Source organism: Nerophis ophidion, linkage group LG06 (genome assembly GCF_033978795.1).
Source record: "Nerophis ophidion isolate RoL-2023_Sa linkage group LG06, RoL_Noph_v1.0, whole genome shotgun sequence".
NCBI classification, from domain to species: Eukaryota; Metazoa; Chordata; class Actinopteri; order Syngnathiformes; family Syngnathidae; genus Nerophis; species Nerophis ophidion.
In genome coordinates, this window is record NC_084616.1 from 19247428 (window position 1) to 19267487 (window position 20060).

Genomic DNA, 20060 nt, shown 5'->3' on the forward strand with positions numbered 1-20060 from the left:
GCGTTTCCCAGAGAGGGTGATGCCCTACTTTGCCCAGGAGCCGCTGTCCTATCTCACGCTGCCCACCATCAGGAACGCCTACAAGGCCTTCAGCATCACAATCAACTTCAGACCCGACAACGTTGACGGTGAGTGGGCGTGATGTCCTGCGCCGGCATATTGTCTACAACCTGTGTATGACCTCATCGCATCTTCTCTGCCCCCTCTCGCGCCGCCAAGGTCTCATACTGTACGCCGGTGAGTCCCACTGCCGGAATGTGCCGGAAAGTCAGGGCTGCACTTTTCACTTTTCACATGGCGCAAACATGGTGGATGGCGCTCGTGCTGCAAACATAGAAGCAATTGGAAAGTCAAGTGTTCCCTCCATTAATGTGACGATTCAAGTAGGGACGATATTTATTGCAGGATTTTTATGACTTGATAGACTTGATATCAGTTTGATATCATCAAAAACAAAAAAACTGTCAGATGATACCAGCTTGCCTGTCGAATGTGTGAAATCATGTGCGATACAAGCAGTCCTGCAGTGTGTTTACTTGTTTGTGGTATCATGTGGCGTGTTTATTCGTGTGATATCCTGTACGATACAAGCAGTCAGCAGCGTGTCTACTTGGTTGTGATATCATGTGCGATACAAGCCGTACTGCAGTGTGTCTACTTGGTTGTGATATCATGTGGCGTGTTTACTCGTGTGATATCATGTGCGATAATACGGTCTTGCAGCGTGTCTACCTGTTTGTGATATCATGTGGCGTGTTTAATCGTGTGAAATAACGTGCAATAAAACAGTCTCCAGGGTGTACCCCGCCTTCCGCCCGATTGTAGCTGAGATAGGCTGTGCGATACAAGCTGTCCTGCAGCGTGTCTACTTGGTTGGGATATCATGTGCGATACAAACAGTCCTGCAGTGTATCAACTTGTTTGTGGTATCATGTGGCGTGTTTACTCGTGTGATACAAGCAGTCCTGCAGTGTCTCTACTTATTTGTGATATCATCTGGCGTGTTTACTCGTATGATATCATGTGCGATAAAAGCAGTCTTGCAGCTTGTGTGTTTGTTTGTGATATCATGTGCGATACAAGCAGTCCTGCAATGTGTCTACTTGTTTGTGGTTTCATGTGGCGTGTTTACTCTTGTAAAATCATGTGCGATTCAAGCAGCCCTGCAGCGTGTCTACTTGTTTGTGATATCATGTGCGATACGACCAGTCCTGTAGCGTATGTACTTGGTTGTGATATCATGTGGCTTGTTTACTCGTGTCATATCAAGTGCAATACAAGCAGTCCTGCAGCGTGTCTACTTGGTTGTGATATCATGTGGCGTGTTTATGCGATACAAGCAGTCCTGCAGTGTGTTTACCTGTTTGTGATATCATGTGGCGTGTTTACTCGTGTGATATCATGAGCGATAAAACAGTTTTGCAGCGTGTCTACTTGTTTGTGATATCATGTGGCGTGTTTACTCGTGTGATATCATGTGCGATACAAGCAGTCCTGCAGTGTGTTTACCCGTTTGTGATATCATCTGGCGTGTTTACTCGTGTGATATCATGAGCGATAAAACAGTTTTGCAGCGTGTCTACTTGTTTGTGATATCTTGTGTGATACAAGCTGTCCTGCAGTGTGTCTAATTGTTTGTGATATCATGTGGCGTGTTTACTCGTGTGATATCATGTGCGATACAAGCAGTCATGCAGTGTGTTTACCCGTTTGTGATATCATGTGGCGTGTTTACTCGTGTGATATCATGTGCGATACAAGCAGTCCCGCAGTGTGGCTACTTGTTTGTGATATCATGTGGTGTGTTTACTCGTGTGATATCATGTGTGACACAAAGGGTCCAGCAGCGTCTCTACTTGTTTGTGATATCATGTGCGATTCAAGCAGTCCTGCAGGGTGTCTAATTGTTTGTGGTATCATGTGTGATACGAGCAGTCCCGCAGTGTGTCTACTTGTTTGTGGTATCATGTGGCGTGTTTACTCATGTGATATCATGTGCGATAAAACGGTCTTGCAGCGTGTCTACTTGTTTGTGATATCATGTGCCATTCAAGCAGTCCTGCAGGGTGTCTGCTTGGTTGTGATATCATATGCGATACAAGTAGTCCTGCAGCGTGTCTACTTAGTTATGATATCATGTGGATTGTTTACTCGTGTCATATGCTGTGTGATACAAGCAGTCCTGCAGTGTGTCTACTTGTTTGTGATATCACGTGGCGTGTTTAGTTGTGTGATATTTTGTGTGATACAAGCAATCCTGCAGTGTCTACTTGTGTGTGATATCATGTGCGATACAAGCAATCCTGCAGCGTGTCTACTTGGTTGGGATATCATGTGGATTGTTTACTCGTGTGATATCATGTGCGATAAAACGGTCTTGCAGCGTGTCTACTTGTTTGTGATATCATGTGGCGTGTTTACTCGTGTGATATCATGTGCGATACAAGCAGTCCAGCTGCATGTCTACTTTTTTGTGATATCATGTGTAATACAAGCAGTCTTGCAGCGTGTCTACTTGTGTGTGATATCATGTGTGATTCAAGCAGTCCTGCAGCGTGTCTAATTGTTTGTGGTATCATGTGGCGTGTTTACTCGTATGATATCATGTGCGATAAAGCGTGTCCACTTGTGTGTCATATCATGTGCGATACAAGTCGTCCTGCAGCGTGTTTAGTTGTGTGTGATATCATGTGTGATACAAGCAGTCCCGCAAAGTGCTTACTTGTGTGTGCTTAGTATCATGTGCGATAGAAGCCGCCCTGCTGAGTGTTTACTTGTGTGCGATACCATGTGCGATACAAGCGTTCCTGAAAGGTGTTTACTTGTGCAAAGCTGGAAAGACAGTTTACATCTAAATGTCCTTCTATAAACACACAGTTTCTTCTATTTAGTAAAGTCATTTACAAAAGGTAAACATGCTAGGCTATAGGCTACTAGAAACTTGCCGTTACACAACAGCTAAGCACACAATAGCACTCAAGCTAGACATAGGTAATAATCGTTGAACCGGAAAACGTGACATTTATCAATACAGACAAGTATCAAATAATTATAGTTGCATATTACTTACACATACAAAGTCTCCAAGGCAGAAGCATATCAGAAAGTGTCCAGTAACAAACGTGTCCGCATCGTTCAACTTACTGCGTCATGAGCTTAATATAATGAATTATAGTGGCCGATTACCACTTTACTTAAACTTAAAGACAGCTTGAGTCCTTTCCAGATGGTTAATAATAAATACGTTTTTCATAACTACGATTGTTCTCTGTTTGACTCACTTCAATTGATCAAACCTCATAACAGTATCGGACAATACAGAAATAGCTTGTTCATTATTTTAACTGCACACATTTTCAGACTTTGCTTGAGCAAGAGACGAATTGACAACACGCAGAAAGAGCTGCCGACGCAAACTACTTCAATAGAAAAAGAGGAAGTCGTTCCCCAATACTTGCAATGAGCAAATCTGACCACAAGATGGTGCTGTTTTTACAAAAAACAACAATTAAAACAATGCTTTAAAAGCCCGTGATGAATTGAAAGTGTGTTAAATGAACCGCAAAGTAGCGAGGGAACACTTTAACACGTACTGTACTGTAACATAACTTACTGTACTGTACGTGTAGTTGGAAACTGTTCAAAGCAGACATTTGCAATGAGCGTTCGCCACCATGGAAGCATGATCCTGGCATGCAGAGATTCACGTGTGAAAGCCACTGAGGTCCTGACCTTAACTTGTCTAACATGACGGCATGCTGCTTTCACCATCCAGCCTTCAAAGTGTGACGTAGGAATGAGTGGAGGCCGCTGTGGCTTAATGTTCAGGTATTTGGTCAAGCTAAAAGGCCAGGGCCAGAGGACCACAGGATCCGCGAGGGTTGATACGGTAAATTCAGCTCAGATATGTGGCACGAGGCCATTAGGATATTTTAAATGAATAACAGAACTTTAAAACAGACGGGGAGCAGATGCAGCGACTTCAAAACTGGTGTAATGTGCTCCCGCCCTCTGTTATGTGGTAAAGCTAGACGGCCAGTGCCAGAGGACCTCAGGATCCACGAGAGATGATATGGTGTGAGGCCAATAGGACATTCAAAAGCTAATAATAGAACTTTAAAACAAACGAGGAGCAAGTGCAGCGACTTAAAAACTGGTGTAATGTGCTCCCGCCCTCTGGTATTTGGTAAAGTTAAAAGTCCGGTGCCATAGGACCTCAGGATCCACGAGAAATGATACGGTGTGAGGCCATTAAGACTTTTAAAAACTAATATTATAACTTTAATATCCACTCCGAAGCGGACAGGAAGCCAATGCAGCAACTTCAAAACTGGTGTAATATGCCCCCGCTCTCTGGTATTTGGTAAAGCTAAAAGGCCAGTGCCAGAGGACCACAGGTTCCACGAGGGTTGATACGGTAAATTCCGCTCAGATAGATGGCACTAGGCCATTAGGATATTTAAAAATGAATAACAAAACTTTAAAATGGACGGGGAGCTGAGGCAGCAGCTTTAAAACTGGTGTAATGTGCTCCCGCCCTCTGGTATGCGGTACTTTTAAAAACTAATAATATAACTTTAAAATCCACCCTGAAGCAGACAGGAATCCAATGCAGCGACTTCAAAACTGGTGTAATGTGCTCCCGCTCTCTGGTATTTGGTAAACCTAAAAGGCCAGTGCCAGAGGACCTCAGGATCCATTAGAGTTGATACGGTAAAAGCAGCTCAGATAAATGAGAAGGTGTAAAGCCATTAGGACCTTTAAAAACAAATAATATAACTTTAATATCCACTCTGAAGTGGACAGGAGGCCAATGCAGCGACTTCAAAACTGGTGTAATGTGCTCCCGCTCTCTGGTATTTGGCAAACCTAAAAGGCCAGTGCCAGAGGACCTCAGGTTCCATTAGAGTTGATACTGTAAAAGCAGCTCAGATAAATGAGAAGGTGTAAAGCCATTAAGACCTTTAAAAACAAATAATATAACTTTAATATCCACTCTGAAGTGGACAGGAGGCCAATGCAGCGACTTCAAAACTGGTGTGATGTGCTCCAGCCCTCTGGTATTTGGTGATGCTAAAAGGCCAGTTCCAGAGGACCTCAGAATCCGGAAGGGTTGATACGGTAAAATCAGCTCAGATAAATAAGAAGGCACGAGGCCGTTAGGACATTTAGTAACTAATAATTGAACCTTGAAACGGACAGGGAGCCAATGCATCGGCTTTAAAACTGGTGTAATGTGCTCCCGCCCTCTGGTCCTCGTCAACACGCGTGCAGAGTTTTGTAATAATTTTTGATTTCTGATATTCTTTTTTTTGGAGGCGAGAAAGCATTAAAATAGTCCAAAGGACAGGAAATTAAAAAGCATTCATTAGCACCTGCGTGTTGGCCCTTGAGACCCTGGCTATGTTTTCAAGATGATAAAAAACAAATGTTATAATATTTTTTTAAATGTCAGATAAAAGTCAAAGAGTCAAAAATCACGACCAGTTTTTTAAAAGACTGTTGGTTTAAAATCTTGGTAAAAGTTTCGTCTTATGGTTTTCAGGACCTAGAACTAAAACCTCTGTACTGTCCTGGCCGCGCTGTAGGAAATTCACTGCCATCCATGACGTGTCTGCAATGCAGTTAAAAAGTAGATCTACTGGTCCTGTGTAATCAGGAGACACGGAAACATACAACTGTGTATCAACAGCGTAACCGTGGAAACTGATGCCGTGTCTCCTAATGACGCAGAATGCAAAGATTAAGAAGAATGGGGCCTAAAATTGAGCCTTGAGGAACCCCACATCTTTATTATGGGTTCCTGAGGAACATGCATCCATACTTACATAAAAACATGTCTGTGAGATACGAGCAGAACCAGTTCAAAACAGTACCAGAGAGGCCCACCTGGTGTCAAAGTCTCTTTAATAAAATGTGATGGTCTACTGTGTCAGATCCAGGAGAACCAGCTTTTGGTTACCTGGTGTCATTTAACATCTTTCAAAGTCCTGACTGGGTACAGTGGTTCATCCTTAAACCAGGCTGATCCATCCATCCATCCATCATCTTCCGCTTATCCGAGGTCGGGTCGCGGGGGCAACAGCCTAAGCAGGGAAACCCAGACTTCCCTCTCCCCAGGCACTTCGTCTAGCTCTTCCCGGGGGATCCCGAGGCGTTCCCAGGCCAGCCGGGAGACATAGTCTTCCCAACGTGTCCTGGGTCTTCCCCGTGGCCTCCTACCGGTTGGACGTGCCCTAAACACCTCCCTAGGGAGGCGTTCGGGTGGCATCCTGACCAGATGCCCGAACCACCTCATCTGGCTCCTCTCGATGTGAAGGAGCAATGGCTTTACTTTGAGTTCCTCCCGGATGGCAGAGCTTCTCACCCTATCTCTAAGGGAGAGCCCCGCCACCCGGCGGAGGAAACTCATTTCGGCCGCTTGTACCCGTGATCTTATCCTTTCGGTCATGACCCAAAGCTCAGGACCATAGGTGAGGATGGGAACGTAGATCGACCGGTAAATTGAGAGCTTTGCCTTCCGGCTCAGCTCCTTCTTTACCACAACGGATCGATACAACGTCCGCATTACTGAAGACGCCGCACCGATCCGCCTGTCGATCTCACGATCCACTCTTCCCTCACTCGTGAACAAGACTCCTAGGTACTTGAACTCCTCCACTTGGGGCAGGGTCTCCTCCCCAACCCGGAGATGGCATTCCACCCTTTTCCGGGCGAGAACCATGGACTCGGACTTGGAGGTGCTGATTCTCATTCCGGTCGCTTCACACTCGGCTGCGAACCGATCCAGCGAGAGCTGAAGATCCCGGTCAGATGAAGCCATCAGGACCACATCATCTGCCAAAATCAGAGACCTAATCCTGCGGTTACAAAACCGGAACCCCTCAACGCCTTGACTGCGCCTAGAAATTCTGTCCATAAAAGTTACGAACAGAATCGGTGACGAAGGACAGCCTTGGCGGAGTCCAACCCTCACTGGAAATGTGTTCGACTTACTGCCGGCAATGCGGACCAAGCTCTGGCACTGATCGTACAGGGAACGGACCGCCACAATAAGACAGTCCGATACCCCATACTTTCTGAGCACTCCCCACAGGACTTCCCGAGGGACACGGTCGAATGCCTTCTCCAAGTCCACAAAGCACATGTAGACTGGTTGGGCAAACTCCCATGCACCCTCAAGAACCCTGCCGAGAGTCTAGAGCTGGTCCACAGTTCCACGACCAGGACGAAAACCACACTGTTCCTCCTGAATCCGAGGTTCGACTATCCGGCATAGCCTCCTCTCCAGTACACCTGAATAAACCTTACCGGGAAGGCTGAGGAGTGTGATCCCACGATAGTTGGAACACACCCTCCGGTCCCCCTTCTTAAAGAGAGGAACCACCACCCCGGTCTGCCAATCCAGAGGTACCGCCCCCGATGTCCACGCGATGCTGCAAAGACTGAAGTCTTTCTAAAATGTTGTTTCTATTTAAAAAGTTGTTGACTTGGTGATAAAAAACGTTTTCCAAAATTGTCCTTGAGAACTGTGAGATGGATACAGGTCGGTAGTTTTTAAAAAGGCTCGGGTCCAAACTGCGCTTCTTCAGAAAGGGCCTCACCACTGCCGAAGACCTCTGTCTCCAGAGACTTCATAGGAGTTCAAAGCTGTTCCTCAAATAATCCATAAAAGTAATTGGATCTAAGAGGCAGCTTGTTGGGTTGACTTGGGAGAAGACTTGACCAAATGTCCATGCATCAACCAGGACAAAACTCCCCAGACCAGTTGTGTCAGTAGAAAACTTGTTGGGGTTTGGAGTCCAGATCTATTGTCTTTGATCTTGGTTCTGAAGTAGTCTCCAAAGCCTGTTGGACTGTGTTATCATAGGTCTAAACGCTTCAGATCAGCTGTGTCAGTAGATAAAACTTGTTGGGCTTGGATTCCAGATCTAATGTCTTTAATCTTGGTTCTGAAGTGGTCTCCAAAGCCTGTTGGACTGTGTTATCATAGGTCTAAACCCTCCAGATCAGCTGTGTCAGTAGGTACAACTTGTTGGGCTTGGAGTCCAGATCTAATGTATTTGATCTTGGTTCTGAAGTGGTCTCCAAAGCCCGTTGGACTGTGTTATCGTAGGTCTCAACTCTCCAGATTAGCTGTGTCAGCATATAAAACTTGTTGGGGTTTGGAGACCAGATCTATTGTCTTTGATCTTGGTTCTGAAGTAGTCTCCAAAGCCTGTTGGACTATGCTATCGTAGGTTTAAACTCTCCAGATCAGCTCTGTCAGTAGATAAAACTTGTTGGGCTTGGAGTCCAGATCTAATGTCTTTGATCTTGGTTCTGAAGTGGTCTCCAAAGCCTGTTGGACTGTGTTATCGTAAATCTAAACTCTCCAGATCAGCTGTGTCAGTAGATAAACTTACTGGGGTTTTGTAGTCCAGATATATTGTCTTTGAACTTGGTTCTGAAGTAGTCTCCAAAGCCTGTTGGACTGTGTTATCGTAGGTCTAAATTCTCCTGATCAGCTGTGTCAGCAGATAAAACTTGTTGGGGTTTGGAGTCCAGATCTGTTGTCTTTGATCTTGGTTCTAAAGTAGTCTCCAAAGCCTGTTGGACTATGTTATCGTAGGTCTAAACTCTCCAGATCAGCTCTGTCAGTAGATAAAACTTGTTGGGCTTGGAGTCCAGATCTAATGTCTTTGATCTTGGTTCTGAAGTGGTCTTCAAAGCCTGTTGGACTGTGTTATTGTAAGTCTAAACTCTCCAGATCAGCTGTGTCAGTAGATAAACTTATTGGGGTTTTGTAGTCCAGATCTATTGTCTTTGATCTTGGTTCTGAAGTAGTCTCCAAAGCCTGTTGGACTGTGTTATCGTAGGTCTAAACTCTCCAGATGAGCTGTGTCAGTAGATAAAACTTGTTGGGTTTGGAGTCCAGATCTAATGTCTTTGATCTTGGTTCCAAAGTGGTCTCCAAAGCCTGTTGGACTGTGTTATTGTAGGTCTAAACTCTCCAGATCAGCTGTGTCAGTAGATAAAACTTGTTGGGCTCGGAGTCCAGATCTAATATCTTTGATCTTGGTTCTGAAGTAGTCTCCAAAGCCTGTTGGACTGTGTTATCGTAGGTTTTTGAGATAATGACATCAATGGGTCGTTCATTTAGATTTCCTCAGGCTCTTCCCCGCAACCGACGTTATTCCTCGTTTTTCCTCCACCGATGTGTAGGTTTTGGTTTGATTGTCCGGAGTTGGTTTTAGTTTACTGTTTAAATGATAATTCAACGATATTTCTAGCCGAAGCGTTCTGTGAATTCTCAATAAAATATGCGGCCAGCTCAGAATTTAGGTAGCGTTTCCTCACTGTTCTCAACGGCCCCCCTGCTGGTTGAGAATGGTTGGACTCCGCCAGGTCAACAACCGAGGACACACCGATGTGTCCCCTGCTTAAAATGTTGATTTAAAACCTTTAAAAATTATCTGGATATTAAACCTCAGAAGTCCTCAACATGTAGGTCAGAATCAGCGGTCACTAAAATCACTACAGATCCAAGCTAGTTTAAATGTGTGCCATGGAGACTGACAATATTCATGAACTGAGAGTTCCTGCTTATTCAGCATTAACCTCCTAAAAGTGTAAAGAAGTCAAATAAATGATTATTTCCAGTAGAAAGTGACATCGTCTTGTTTTGCAGGTATGATCCTTTACAACGGCCAGAGGAGAACCACAGGCGCTGACTTCATCTCCCTTGGCCTGGTGGGCGGTCGTGTCGAGTTCAGGTCAGCCGATGCCTTTTACGAAACCCATAACCAGTGAAGTTGGCAAGTTGTGTAAATGGTAATTAAAAAGAGAATACACGGATTTGCAAATCCTTTTCAACTTATATTCAATTGAATAGACTGCAAAGACAAGATATTTAATGTTCCGACTGAAAATCTTTTTTTTTTTGGCAAATAATTATTAACTTAGGATTTAATGGCAGCAACACATTGCAAAAAAGTTGTCACAGGGGCATTTTTACCACTGTGTTACATGGCCTTTCCTTTTAACAACACTCAGTAAACGTTTGGGAACTGAGGAGACACATTTTTGAAGCTTTTCAGGTGAAATTCTTTCCCGTTCTTGCTTGATGTACAGCTTAAGTTGTTCAACAGTTGTGGTACTTTAGGCTTCATAGTGCGCTACACATTTTCAATGGGAAACAGGTCTGGACTACAGGCAGGCCAGTCTAGGCCTGCCTAGTACCCGCACCCTTTTACTATGAAGCCACGCTGTTGTAACGCTTGAAATAAGCAGGGGCGTCCATGAAAAAGACATTGCTTGGATGACAACATATGTTGCGCCAAAACCTGTATGTACTTTTCAGCATTAATGGTGCCTTCCCAGATCTGTAAGTAACCCATGCCTTGGGCACTAATACACCCCCATACCATCACAGACGCTGGCTTTTGAACTTTGCGCCTAGAACAGTCCGGATGGTTCTTTTCCTCTTTTATCTGAATGACACAAATTCCACAATTTCCCCCCAAAAATTTGAAATGTGGACTCGTCAGACCACAGAACACATTTCCACTTTGCATCAGTCAATCTTAGATGAGCGCGGTTTCTGGGTGTTGTTGATACATGGCTTTGGCTTTGCATAGTAGAGTTTTAACTTGCACTTACAGATGTAGCGACCAACTTTAGTTACTGACAGTGGTTTTCTGAAGTTAAAAAGTTAAAGTTAAAGTACTAATGTTTGTCACACACACACTAGGTGCGGTGAAATTTGTCCTCTGCATTTGACCCCCCTGGGAAGTGAGGGGAGCGGTGGGCAGCAGCGGTGCCGTGCCTGGGAATCATTTATAAATAAATAAATGAATAATAAATGGGTTGTACTTGTATAGCGCTTTTCTACCTTCAAGGTACTCAAAGCGCTTTGACACTACTTCCACATTTACCCATTCACACACTGATGGAGGGAGCTGCCATGCAAGGCGCTAACCAGAACGCATCAGGAACAAGGGTGAAGTGTCTTGCTCAGGACACAACGGACATGACGAGGTTGGTACTAGGTGGGGATTGAACCAGGGACCTTCGGGTTGCGCATGGCCACTCTTCCACTGCGCCACGCCGTCCCTATTTATGGTGATTTAACCCTCAATTCCAACCCTTGATGCTGAGTGCCAAGAAGGGAGGCAATGGGTCCAATTTTTTTGTAGTCTTTGGTATGAACTGGTATGGTTTGAACTCACAACGTACCGATCTCAGGGCGGACACTCTAACCACTAGGCCACTGAGTAGGTGGCCTGGGCCCATGTGGTGATATCCTTCACACACTGATGTCGCTTTTTTAATGCAGTACCGCCTGAGGGATCGAAGGTCCGTAATATCATCGCATACGTGCAGTGATTTCTTCAGATTCTCTGAAGAACCTACCGACCTCAGGGCGGACACTCTAACCACTGGGCCACTGAGTAGGTGCCCTGAGCCCATGTGGTGATATCCTTCACACACCGATGTCGCTTTTTTAATATAGTACCGCCTGAGGGATCGAAGGTCCGTAATATCATCGCATACGTGCAGTGATTTCTTCAGATTCTCTGAAGAACCTACCGATCTCAGGGCGGACACTCTAACCACTGGGCCACTGAGTAGGTGGTCTGAGCCCATGTGGTGATATCCTTCACACACTGATGTCGCTTTTTTTAATGTAGTACCGCCTGAGGGATCGAAGGTCCATTATATCATCGCATACGTGCAGTGATTTCTTCAGATTCTCTGAAGAACCTACCGATCTCAGGGCGGACACTCTAACCACTGGGCCACTGAGTAGGTGGCCTGAGCCCATGTGGTGATATCCTTCACACACTGATGTCCCTTTTTTAATGCAGTACCGCCTGTGGGATCGAAAGTCCGTAATATCGCATACGTGCAGTGATTTCTCCAGATTCTCTGAACCTTTTGATGATAATACAGACCGTAGATGGTGAAATCCCTAAATTCCTTGCAATAGCCGGTTGAGAAATGTTGTTCTTTGATGAGCATTCCTCAACTTTCTTAGTATTTTTTGCCACTTATGCCAGCTTTTTTGAAACATGTTGCAGGCATCAAATCCCAAATAAGCTAATATTTGCAAAATATAATAAAGTTTACCAGTACGAACTTCATACATTTTGTCTTTGCAGTCTATTTATTGAATATAAGGTTTTGCAAATCGTTGTATTCTGTTTTTATTCATCATTTACATAACGTGCCAACTTCACTGCTTTTGGGTTTTGTAATACCGCATTCATCAGCGTTTATCATGATTGATCATTGTTTCGTCATCGCAGGTTTGACGTGGGTTCTGGCATGGCCACCATTCGTGATCCCAACCCCGTCCAGCTGGGAGAGTTCCACACGGTGCAGCTTTATCGTAACCGCACCCTGGGCTACATCATCGTAGACGGCGGCGAGCCCATCAACGGCAGCTCCCAGGTAACACACCTGTTGCACACCTCGACGCCTGTAACATGTCTCACGGCTGCTCTCGGGGCGTCCCTCAGGGCAAGTTCAAGGGCCTGGATCTGAACGAGGAGCTGCATGTGGGCGGGTACCCCAACTATACGGCCCTGGCAAAAACTGCTGGCATCAAGACCGGATTCGTTGGTACGCACCTTGGCGGAGAGACATCTTTTCTACGTTTCACCGCTTTTACAAACCCTGGTTCCATATGAGTTGGGAAATTTTGTTAGATGTAAATATAAACGGAATACAATCATTTGCAAATCATTTTCAACCCATATTCAGTGAATGCACTACAAAGACAAGATATTTGATGTTCAAACTCATAAACTACATTTTTTTGGGAAATAATAAACAACTTAGAATTTCATGGCTACAATATTTCCCAAAGTAGTTGGGAAAGGGCATGTTCACCACTGTGTTACATCACCTTTTCTTTTAACAACACTCAAAAAACGTTTGGGAACTGAGGAAACTAATTGTTGAAGCTTTGAAAGTGGAATTCTTTCCCATTCTTGTTTTATGTAGAGCTTCAGTCGTTCAGCAGTCCGGGGTCTCCGCTGTCATATTTTACGCTTCATAATGCGCCACATTTTTTCCACGGGAGACAGGTCTGGATTGCAGGCGGGCCAGGAAAGTACCCGCACTCTTTTTTTTTTACGAAACGTGGCTTGGCATCGTCTTGCTGAAATAAGCAGGGGCGTCCATGATTACGTTGCTCGGATGACAACATATGTCGCTCCAAAACCTGTATGGACCATTCAGCATTAATGGTGCCTTCACAGATGTGTAAATTACCCATGTCTTGGGCACTAATGCACCCCCATACCATCACAGATGCTGGCTTTTGAACTATGCGCCTATAACGATCAGGATGGTTATTTTCCTCTTTGTTCCGGAGGACACCACCTCCACAGTTTCCAAATATAATTTGAAATGTGGACTCGTCAGACCACACAACACTTTTCCACTTTGCATCAGTCCATCTTAGATGAGCTCGGGCCCAGCGAAGCCAGGGGCGTTCCTTGGTGTTGTAGATAAATGGGTTTTGCTTTGCATAGCAGAGTTTTAACTTGCAATTACAGATGTAGCAACCAACTGTAGTTACTGACAGTGGTTTTATGAAGGGTTCCTGAGCCCATGTGGTGATATCCTTTACACACTGATGTCGGTTTTTGATGCAGTACCGCCTGAGGGATCAAAGGTCTGTAATATCATCGCTTACGTGCAGTGATTTCTCCTGATTTTCTGAACCTTTTGATGATTTTACGGACCGTAGATGGTAAAATCCCTTAATTCCTTGCAATAGCTCGTTGAGAAATGTTGTTCTAAAACGGTTCCACAATTTGCTTACAAAGTGGTGACCCTCGCCCCATCTTTGTTTGTGAATTAGCTGGAAGCTGCTTTTATACCCAATCATGGCACCCACCTGTTCCCAATTAGCCTGCACACCTGTGGGATGTTCCAAATAAGTGTTTGATGAACATTTCTCAACTTTATCAGTATTTATTGCCACCTTTCCCAACTTCTTTGTCACGTGTTGCTGGCATCTAATTCTAAAGTTAATGATTATTTGCACAAAAAAAAAAAAGGTTTATCAGTTTGAACATCAAATATGTTGTCTTTGTAGCATATTCAACTGAATATTAGTTGAAAATGATTCACAAATCATTTTATTCCGTTTATATTTACATTCAACACAATTTCCCAACTCATATGGAAACGGGGTTTGTATTTTGCCAGGGTGCATTCGCCAGCTGGTCATCCAAGGGGAGGAGGTCATTTTCAAGGATCTGCATCGCAGCTCCACCGGCGTTACAAACTGTCCCACTTGCAGGGATCACCCGTGTCAGGTGGGCGGCTTCTGTGCATTGAAGGTGTGCTCACTTCCTGTTACCTGCTTCTCTGTTTGGACTTCCTATCCAGAATGGAGGAAGGTGCGAGGACTCAGACAGCAGCCTGTATAAATGTGGCTGCCCCCGAGGGTTTACCGGCAGCAACTGTCAGCATCATTCGTCGCTCCACTGCCACTCAGGTACAGGTTCACTGCACGTGCTTTTTCCACATAGGCCCGCACACGGAAAAATTTAAGCATGCGAGTGTCATTTTGATATTTTTCATTTTCAAACCATAACAAAATATATAGATTTTTTTTTTTATCCTTAGGGTTCCTGGGGAGCATAGAGGGTCTCAGTCAGTAAAATGTTAAATATATGTCTTATTATTTTTTTTATTTAATGCGTACAGTAAATCTCTATATCAACTTGAGGTTGATATAAAGTAAAACAAATAAGGTTTTATACCTTTTGTTTTTTATACTAAAACGGAAATATTCAGTATTTAGATAGATAGATAGTACTTTATTGATTCCTTCAGGAGAGTTCCTTTATTTAGCAATTAAAGCCCTCAAAGATCAATAATGCAGGACGCCATTGATTTTAATTATTTAATATTTTTGAGTAATCACAGTGAAAATTTTAATAAAATCCTACTAAATATATTTGAGATCCGAAAGGTTCCCCACTCATAAAGTGATACATTTTTATTATTATTTTTTACTTTTAACACTTTAATTTCAAGATCAACTTCCGATATATCTGTCGTTTTTTAAGCTTGAACTATTAATTTGTTTTATGCTCTTTTGTCAAAACGTTGGTTTTATATGGCAACCACACAACATATGTTTTATTTTTTCCACATAAAACATTTTAAAGTGATAGTTTTTAAGTAATAATTCATTATAACAGATTTTTTGGTTCTTTTTTTTTGAGCAATGGAAAGAAAAGAAAATAAAGACAAAAGGAAAAAAAAAACTGCCTGCATGGCAGCTTTGTGACAACATTGCCACTTTTTCTCATTAGATTGAACCTCATTCCACATTTTTTTTTAAATGTTTTTTTTAATTTTTGCAATACTATAAATTTTGCAATTTTTGCAGAATGTGTGGCGGGCCGGTAAACGATTAGCTGTGGGCTGCAAATGGCCCCCGGGCCGCACTTTGGACACCCCTGATTTAGCTCAATGCTTGTCGACTATTTCCTGTAGCGCCTCCCACTGGAAGAAGAAAATATTTCACCACTACTACTCACCGCAGCGACAATAAATATCCTTAATTGTCAATAAAACTATTATAAGTACGCCTCTGCATAACATAGTATCCCCATTAACGTTAAAGAAAACCCAAAAAATAAATAAATAAACTCGGGGTGCACAAAAAAATTAATTCACCTTCGAATCGCGCTTTCTGTTCATTCCGATTTTAAATCAATTCCAATTTAATAATATCAAAAAATGTATTGGTCATTTTTAAAATTTTTAACCATTTGATGGTAGGGATGCACGAAAAAATTCTAAATTGCTAAAGTGCAATTCTGACTTATTCCGATTCTAAATTGATTCATCATTTTCAAAAGTAAAAAAAATATACATATATTAATATATAAATCACAAGACTACTTCATCTCTACAGAACTGTTTCCCTCAATCGTCAGGAGATTTTAAAGGAAGCATTCACATACAATGGTTTATTTAGAGCACAGAGTGGGTAGGTACAGGCAGGCGTAGGGGCGTGGTGATTGGCTCATGTGTTACCTAGGAGGTGTTTCCGTCTGTGAGGGCATGCTGATATGATTTCACTGCGCTTGTTGAGAGATGGCAGGTCTGGGTGATATATAATAAACAATTTCTCTTTTAAGCATAGGTTGCATCTTTTATTACCACTGTTGTAAGGTGTGCTGGATGCAAGAATTTGCCATGTTATTGAATATTCAACATTATTGTCTTTGAGGTTCCAAATGTGCTTGCATTTATATATATATATATATATATATATATATATATATATATATATATGTATATATACACACACATATATGGCTAAAAATATAGTAGAGGTTTCTGTGGTTTATGCGTTATACAGTGCTCAATACCAGGGTAGAGCGGAATCTCCTGAAAAGCGGTTTTGAATCGAGAATCGCGTTGAATCAAAAAAATCAATAGATAATCGAATCGTGGGACACCCAAAGATTCGCAGCCCTAATATATATAGATGTGTGTGTGTGTGTGTATATATATATGTATATACACACACATATACATATACGTATATATGTATATAAATATATACATTTATATATGTATATATATATTTTCATATACATACGTATTTTCATATATATATGCATATGCATATATATATATATGTACTATATATACATATAAGAATCAGACTTATGTATACTTCTATAAGAATCCATTTCTAGTTCATAGGACATCTTCATGCAACCAGAAGATGCTTTTCTACCGTTGTAATCTGTTTGAAAAAATGTTTCATTATAATCATTATACCAAATAAAACATTGCAGGAATCAATTCTAATCGAGAATCGATTCTGAATCAAGTCATCACCCCAGGAATCGGAATCGGATCGAATCGTTCAGGGCCCAAAGTATCATACCCCAAATATATACATCAACTTACTAAATAGATTAACTTTATTAGCATATTTTTAGTCTGTAACAGAAATGTAGCACACAGCTTTTCAAAGCATGATACTGATGAATAGACACCATACTGATAAAGCATGTCCCTCCCCCAATCACACCGCCACCAATTTATGTATCAATAAATACCGCACATTTATTTCACGGTCTGCTTTCCAACTATACTAACAAATTGTGTATCTGACCTCCTTTGTGACCTGTGACCTCACAGAGGCGTGTGGTCCAGACGCCACCTGCATCAACCGCCAGAGCGGTTTGGGTTACGACTGCCGCTGCCACCTTGGGAAGTTCGGAAACAAGTGCATGGACGGTGAGACACTCGGTCCTTCTCCTTCCAACGCTGGCAAGTCATCTGCAATCGCTCTCTCTTTCGTTGATCTCCACTCCCACAACTTCTCCAGGCGAGTTGGTCAGCACACCGCTGTTTGACGGACACGAGTCGTACGTCTCCTATCCTCCGCTGACCAACGTCCACGATGACCTGCGGGTGGAAATGGAGTTCAAAGCGCTGAAGGGAGACGGTTTGATGTTCTTCTGCGGGGGGAAGAAGATGAGGGTGGAGGACTTTGTGTCCATCTCCATGGTGGACGGCCATGTGGAGTTCAAGTATGAACTGGGCACAGGTAACCAAACATATGTAGTGATTCTTATTCTGCGTTGTGTAGTTTTTTTTTAAGTAAGAGACACTCCACCATTCCGTCGTTTCATCATTTATTGGCCACCTGTTTTGGAAACAAATAAACAGGTATCTACTTTTCTGGCGGAGTGATACCTCATAAGCAAAAGTCCAATAGAAGAGGAAATAAACATTCATTCATACAAAAAACAAAAATAATAATTTCAATTACATTAAAAAAACGTTTTATCACAAAAATAATAATAATACACAAATCCACATACCTGTTTTGGAAACACGAAACACATAAACAGGTCTCTACTTTTCTGGCGGAGTGATACCTGCGTAAATACCATGTGTAATTATGACCAAACAGTCGACGCTCTAATCCTTACTTAACAAAATTGTGCGTAAAAAATACTTAAAACGACACATCACTTATACCTACAACATTAATGTTTTGACTTTTAAAGTATTGTGAAAGTTTTTAAATAATATTTACACAAGAAACACGCAGCAATGAAGAACTATTTCCTCATCATCAAAAGTCCGATAGAAGAGGAAGTAAAAATCCGAAAAAAACCACAGTCACTTCCTGCAATGGACATCCGGTTCCTCAAAATAAAACCGATACTTCAAAATAAAACATAACACCCTGTCTCGTTCATAGTATAGCGCAACAACATCACACTATTACACATACACCTTCTACCTTTCTACTAGACGTCAATTGATCAATGCTGATGTTTGGCATGTTGACATATTTCAACTTTTTTTTAATCGATATCTGCCTTTTTTTTTCTTTGTCTTTTTTTACAACTAGAGCAGAACTACATTTACTAATGCAGGTGAAACTCAAAAATACAAAATCTCATGCAAAAGTCCATTCATGTCACCTGTTATTTTATTATTGTATTTATTAGGTACTACAGCTTTAAATTTTAAATCCGGCATTCACTTATATCAGATTATACACCTAAACATCATCTATTTATTATTATCCATCCATCCATTTTCTACCGCTTATTCCCTTTTGGGCTCGCGGGGGGCGCTGGCGCCTATCTCAGCTACAATCGGGCGGAAGGCGGGGTACACCCTGGACAAGTCGCCACCTCATCGCAAGGGCCAACACAGATGGATTATCATCATTATTATATTTATTATTATTGTTATTAATAGTATTGTGTGAATGTCTAGATTTTCACACACATATCAAATTATACAACAAAACACAATCCATTTATCATTATCATTATTTTTCTTCTTATTATTATTATTATTGTGTGAATAACCTATCAATCACACATATCAGATTCTAGACCAAAACTTAATCTATTAATTATTTGTAATATTTGTATTATTATTATTGTCATTATTATTATTATTATTATTATTATTTTAATGATGATTAGATTATTATTATTATTATTATTATTATTATTAATATTATGGTCATTATTAATATTAATATTATTATTGTTATTATTATTATTATAGCATTCACACATATAAGATTATACACCAAAACATAATCTATGTATTATTATTATTATTATCATTATTATTGTGTGAATGCCCAAGCATTCACACATTCCATATTATACACCAAAACATTATCAATGTATTATTTTATTATTTTATTATTATTATTATCATTCTTATTATTATTATTATTATTATCGTGTGACTGTTAAGCATTCACACATATCTGATTATATACCAAAACATCATCTATTTATTAATATTATTATTAGTATTATTATTGTTATTATTATTGTGGGAATGTCCAAGCATGCACACATATCGGATTATACAACAAAACATAATATATTTATCATTATTATTATTATTATTGTGTGAATGACCTATCAATCACACATATCAGATTCTACACTAAAACATAATCTATGTATGATTATTATCATTATCATTATCATTATTTGTATTATTATTATTGTTATTATTAATATCCATCCATCCATTTTCTACCGCTTATTCCCTTCGGGATCGCGGGGGGCGCTGGTGCCTATCTTAGCTACAATCGGGGTACACCCTAGACAAGTCGCCACCTCATCGCAGATTATTAATATTAATATTGTTATTATTATTGTGTGAATGTCCAAACATTCAAACATATCAGATTCTACACCAAAACATCATCTATTTATCCATACATCCATTTTCTACCGTTTGTCTCTTTTGGGGTTGCGGGGGGTGCTGGAACCAATCTCAGCTGCATTCGGGACAAGACGCCACTTTGTCTATTTATTGTTATTATTATTATTATTATTGTTATTATTATCATTATACCCGCGACCTCAAAGGGAATAAGCGGTAGAAAATGGATGGATGGATGGATTATTATTATATTTCCTATTGTTCTGCCCCAAAGATTTTGGCGTGCTCCAGAGCCCACAGTTTTCATCAAATCGGAACGGCTAAAATATCAAAACGTTCAGCTCGACCAGGAATCATGAATT

At 41.5% G+C, this 20060-nt stretch overlaps 1 protein-coding gene and 1 long non-coding RNA gene across 2 annotated transcripts in view; one reads left to right on the forward strand and one right to left on the reverse strand.

The window, feature by feature from the left end:
* Positions 1–20060, forward strand: part of hspg2 (heparan sulfate proteoglycan 2) — a 331901-nt gene that overhangs the window by 299738 nt on the left and 12103 nt on the right. The window contains exons 68-75 of the mRNA XM_061902940.1: positions 12–128; positions 9671–9755; positions 12291–12435; positions 12504–12606; positions 14206–14315; positions 14389–14497; positions 17176–17274; positions 17366–17587. Coding sequence (XP_061758924.1) covers positions 12–128; positions 9671–9755; positions 12291–12435; positions 12504–12606; positions 14206–14315; positions 14389–14497; positions 17176–17274; positions 17366–17587 — 990 coding nt within the window. The remainder of the gene's footprint in view (positions 1–11; positions 129–9670; positions 9756–12290; positions 12436–12503; positions 12607–14205; positions 14316–14388; positions 14498–17175; positions 17275–17365; positions 17588–20060) is intronic.
* LOC133554333 (uncharacterized) lies at positions 16869–18132 on the reverse strand. The gene is made up of 3 exons (XR_009807091.1): positions 18083–18132; positions 17865–17921; positions 16869–17445 (listed from the first exon to the last, which is right to left on the reverse strand). It is a non-coding gene; the product is annotated as an uncharacterized LOC133554333 (long non-coding RNA).